This window comes from Charadrius vociferus, unplaced genomic scaffold (genome assembly GCF_000708025.1).
Source record: "Charadrius vociferus isolate BGI_N301 unplaced genomic scaffold, ASM70802v2 scaffold843, whole genome shotgun sequence".
Lineage (NCBI taxonomy): Eukaryota > Metazoa > Chordata > Aves > Charadriiformes > Charadriidae > Charadrius > Charadrius vociferus.
This window is the reverse complement of record NW_009647430.1, coordinates 78,110-83,394: the sequence shown is the minus strand read 5'-3', so window position 1 is coordinate 83,394 and position 5,285 is coordinate 78,110. Positions and strand designations below refer to the sequence as shown.

The 5,285-nt window shown below is 46.9% G+C and overlaps 1 protein-coding gene across 1 annotated transcript in view; it reads left to right on the top strand.

Moving 5' to 3' along the window:
* BET1L (Bet1 golgi vesicular membrane trafficking protein-like) overlaps nt 1-2,222 on the top strand; it is a 2,823-nt gene extending 601 nt beyond the window's left edge. The window contains exons 2-3 of the mRNA XM_009880561.1: nt 250-306; nt 1,982-2,222. Coding sequence (XP_009878863.1) covers nt 250-306; nt 1,982-2,149 — 225 coding nt within the window. The 3' untranslated portion in view covers nt 2,150-2,222. The remainder of the gene's footprint in view (nt 1-249; nt 307-1,981) is intronic.
* The last annotated feature ends 3,063 nt before the right edge of the window (nt 2,223-5,285 follow it).

Below are 5,285 nucleotides of genomic sequence, written 5' to 3'. Positions count from 1 at the left end.
CCTATATATGACAGTTGCAGACAGTCAAACCTTATATTCAGGGCTGCAGAGCTGAAAAAGTTCAACAACCTGAATCTGAAATGAGAATCTTGTTCCCCTACCAAACAAGCCTCTGTCCGTGTAGGACACGGGGAAGCAGTGGCTTGCTTTTCTAATGTGCAGTTCAAATTCTACCAGCACTAGATGCCTTAGAGTTTCTCTTTACGTTAGAAGTTCATTAACACCCGTTTTCTCCCTTACCCTGTGTAGCTGGCTCTGGATATTGACAAAGATGCTGACGAACAAAACCGTTACCTGGATGGCATGGTAAGGAACCAATGAAAGGTAAAGCACGTGACTTTTTTGTGCTGGCTCTCAGCAGTTACCTTAACTGGAAGTTTAATAGCAGTTAGCAAACAAAATTAGATCCCAGTGGTCGGTTTGGCAAACCAGGGCATGTCACTAAACCCGTTTCCAGTGGCCTTCTTGATATATAAACATCAGACACTTAGCGGCTGCTAGTATTGCGTTGTCCGAATGGGCGACACGGTTGGTATTTAGCATCTGGAAGGACTGATGTAGGACAGCGCACTTCAGAAACACAGATGGAGATTACCTCCTTACTGGGATTAAAGAGCTGCCTCCTGTGGCTAATGCTGGGAGATGGGCCTGTTCTGCAGCTGCTCCTGTGATTTTTGGTATTGCTGTGTAAATCTGTCAGGGTTACTTACTCTAACACCTGAAACACAGACTACCTGTCAGGACTTTGTAGCTCACTGACGTCTTTGGAAGGAGCAAAGCTGATGCTCTGGGTCACCTCGGGTTGTTCGGTGCCCTGTTCTGCCATCTTTCTGACACACAACACCCGATAAAACCAAAATCGCTTTCCAGAGTAATCTGCCACTTAAGCTTTGGTTGCTGATGGAAAATCACAGCACAGTGGGGAAAGGCCAGCACATTCCTGTGGCAGAGGGGTTACCTGCTGAGGCCTTTTAGGACAAAGGTAATTCGTTAACTGAATTGTGAGAGGAAGGGAATCCAGCCTGGAGATTTGAGAAGGACATTAGCACTGTCACACTGGTGCTTGAAGAGCTTTTTCCGCATGTGCTGGATGTCGCAGAGCTGGTGCATGGAAGCGAGAGAAAAGATAATTATAGTGTTGGAACCAGTGGAGTCAAAGGTGTGAGCTCAGCTTGGAAGCTTAACAACGGCGTGTGCTGACAGTGTTGGCGTGTTTGAAATGGATATTTGCTCAGCCTGAAGATTAGGAGAATGGAGGATCCATCAATAAAAGGTGTAATGGCAAAAGACATTAAAGCAGAAGCCCGCAATCAGCATGAAATTTTGCTTCTGGTACAGAGGTGGTTTTGAAGCATTTCAGGAACAACATGAGCAGAAGCTCCGAGTAGTTTGTGGGTAAGGAAAACAGACCAGAAGTCAAAATGAAAATGCCTGAACTGCATTAATTTGAGAAGTTTGCCACCCTCTGGTGGAGCTGCAGATGCATTCTGTCCCATGCTGAAAATAACTGGGACTAATGGCAAGAAATGACACCTTTTTCTGTGCTTGTGAGCCTGGCCCGGTGTACGGTAATGGCTCTAGCTTCATGTAGGGACATTTCCTTTGGGTGAAGCGTTAGCTTGTAGAGTTGCTGTTAACAAGCTGTTCCAGGCAGAATGAGCGGCGTGGGTACAGTGGACCAGTCCAGCAGCAGGTCGCTTGACCCTGGCTGAAAAAAGGGGAGGCAGTTTGGTGTACGTTTGCAACAGCCCTTCCCCTGTCTTTTTTGTTTCCCTGCCTTGAGTGTGGTGGGAAGGTGCTGCCCCTGGAGCCTGAGCACAGGAGGGAAGGACCTTCTGAGAGAGACGTGATGGGCACGGAGAGATGGGCAGCTATTGTGCAGCTCCCTCTGCAAGTGTGTTTTAGGCAGGAAGTGGCAGATTCTTCAGGGATACCTTCATCTGTTTATAACACCTCCATCTTCATTTTCTTCCTCATTCAGGATTCAGATTTTATGAGCGTGACTGGTCTGCTAACTGGCAGCGTGAAGCGTTTCTCCACCATGACACGGTCTGGGAGGGATAACCGCAAGTTGCTCTGTTCTGTTTCGTCAGGACTGATTGTTGTTTTCTTCATCCTCTACTATCTCGTGTCCAAAGCAGGGACTTGAGCTTGTTGTTCTGCAAGTTTTACAGCACAAAGAACACGACAACCGACAGACTTGTTCAACACCTTTCGTGGTCTGCCCTGTGGTGGAGCCTTTGAGATGTTCCAGGCAGACCTTCTAAATAACTTTTCTTTCCACCAGCTTCTTGTCATTGTTCTGGCTGGTCTCAGACATCTCTTTATAAAATGAGTAGGTTTGATTCTAAACAGATTTTCATGTATAACATGATTTTGATGTTGCTAAATGCTTACGCCTTTCTCTCTTGCCTTGTTGTCCACGTCTTGTGGCCTGTTTTTAAGGGCCGCTTTTGTGTTACCTCCCTTACTGATATTCGGTACTAGGCTTGTGAGGAGATGCGGCTGACAAATCCAGAGACCTGTTGATACTCAAAAGTTTAATAAACCAGCTGAGCTGTGGAAGCTGTAGAGTTTAGGATGCTGATTTACGAGATTTGGAAGTACAAATGCGTGACTTACATTCTAGTGTGGCCACTCAGCTGATACCTGGGCTCAGTTTCCAGTTTTCAGACTTGGAGACCTGTTAATACCCCTGGTGTCCCTGGGTTGAAATGAAATCTGTACTGCTTTGAAATGAAATTGTAGATCTGGACCCTGATGCTCTCTAATTGTTGCAGCGAAGAGTTGCAGAGGAGCAAGACTTTATTTCAGCGCTAGCTTGGTCTTCCTTATCATCCTTCTGGGTAAAGCTGGGGATGAACCCTGCAAGAAAGGAGAGCCAAAGTCCATAAACCACCTTGATTCACATACGTGTAGTAGCTTCCAGTAGCTTCCTACACAGTTGCAAATGCACTCCCTTAGACTACTAAATCAGTGTAAAGAAAATCTGATAGCAAAGGGTCCAGTTAATTTCAGTTATTATGGTCCCCTGGTATCCCAGCGCTTTGGGAAGCTGTGCAAGTGAACACAGAGGTTGAGGTCAAGTGAAACTCCTAAACCGTGCTGTTGGGCGGTGGGTGGGAGGTCAGGGAAGGATTTGATCGGAGGGTTGATTTGTTTATTTATTTATTCATGTAGAAGGTAACCTAAGAAACTCTTGCTTTGCCGCCCATAGTGCTTTGGGGACCCCTGCCTGCAATGCTCGTGTGAGATGCGTGGCAAGGCACACCCCTACCAGTTTTGTTTACAAAGCAGTCGTTCCTGATGATTGTGCAATGAAAGCCGGATTTCCTCTCCCGAGGTGGAGCTCTGGGAGTGCAGTGGCTGGGAACTCCAGCTTCCCCTCACCCCCATTGCCGTTCCTTGGGCTGCTCACTCACGTCATGACCCCAGCTGTACTCTTCCACAGCTGAATTATTTAAGTCTGCCAATGATTGAAGTAAGAGATCTGTAACTTTAAAAATACGGTACCTGTTGGGAGAAAGAAAGAAGAACTTAAAATAAAATGCTCTTTCTCTCTTCTGACAAACCTCCACTGCCCGTTGTTTAAACTTTTCACTTTCCAAAGCAGCTGAGCAGAGCTGCTGTGTTTCATCTTGTCTATTTTCTGTACCAACTGCTGATGTGTTCTGCTTTTTCTTTTTGAAAGTCTTCGCTTACTTGCTTCTCTTACCTTCCTGTAACAGCCCCTTGCAGGACTAAAGCATTCCTCCTCTGATTTTACCGTCTTTCTCCTCTCCAGCCAGCCCATAGTCCTCAATGGCTGGATGTTTCCTTTGGCCTTCCCCTGGTACCCATTAGGAATTCCTTTGTCCTTGGACAATCCCAGGTCCAGATCTGTAAACGGACTGCGTTGTCCTTTGTTCCAGCTGTACCAAACTGCTAAGGAAGTACTGCCCTAACTGGATTAGGTGTCTTTTTTTTCCCCACACATGGGAAAAAATGCACAGGGAAGGCAAGCAGAAAGGAGGCAGCAATGACTTTCTGTGGTTCTTCCTGCTTCTCTGGTAAGACGCTGGAGGAATGATGGGTGAATTGATGGACTTTGTTTTGATTTTCTGAAGGAGATGACTTCTGATGAAACGCCACTGGAACAGCCTGGTTTTCATATTGGTGGTGGTTCTGGTTTGCTTTTACTGTTGTAAATAAAGCTCTGGTTTTAGAATTTTCTGCTCAAGTATTTTTTTCCTTGTGCTTATGCGTTAGCAAGGCTAAATACTGAGATTGAATCACTCGGTTGTTCTACTTCAACTGCAGAGAACCTGCTCCCTGCAACGTTATCCTGAGAAACAGCACATCTTCAGTGAACTGTGGTACGGAGATTTGAGCAGAGCTGCCCTAGCTCGGGAGGAGCAGGTCTTCATGGCTCTGCAACATCTGCCTGGGCCATTTTGGAAGTTGACTTGTATCTCCAGTGTTCTCTCTGAACAAGCAATGCTTCTGAAGTTGAGCTGCAGGGGGGAACCGTCTTTAGCACCTTTCTGTCTTGGTCAAGGTACTAAACAGTCCACAGGTTTGACTGGCCTTGGGCCTTTCCTTGCAAAGGAAACCTTTTCCTGTTTTAATGCTTTGTCTCTGATCCTTTTAATTCCTCTAAAACTCAAAAAAAAAAAGAGTTTTTTAAAAAATATATTTAATTAACCTCAGGAATTTTAAATTGACAAATTGAAATTAAAGATTCTTGAAGCTCAGGCGAGCTTCAAGATTCCCTCTGATTCCCACCGCAGCGCAGCTCCGCGCTTGGAGGCAGCATTTGTGGGACGCCGTGGGCGCTGCGCACCCTCCTCCTCCGTCCGATCCTCCGGGCTCCCGCTGCCAGCTGCTCCCGGCGGGTGCCCCTGTCCTCTTGGCGCGGGGTTTGCCGTCATTTGGCATCAGCACGCGGCTGGAGTGAAGGCGTCGCTGGGCGAAGGAAGCTCCGTCAGCATTGCCAGGCAATGAATTCCACCGGGAGGATTTATCGTTTCAGGAACTGGTTCTAGCACCGTGTAACCGTCTCAACCCTCTGCAGCTCAGAGCTGCAACACCAGGAATCCCTGGGGGAGCCTGAGCGAGGATGTGTAACCTGCAGGCGTGTTGCAAAAGAATCTTGCGCGAATAAGCAGCAAATGCGCTGAGGAAGTGCAAAATCTGAGAGAAGGAAGAATTCAGAACACAGGTTAATCACAATAATGGCAACACGGTAGTTGGAAGGAGCACACAATGGAGTGTGGGATCAAATATGGAGCAGCGTGAGCACTGGG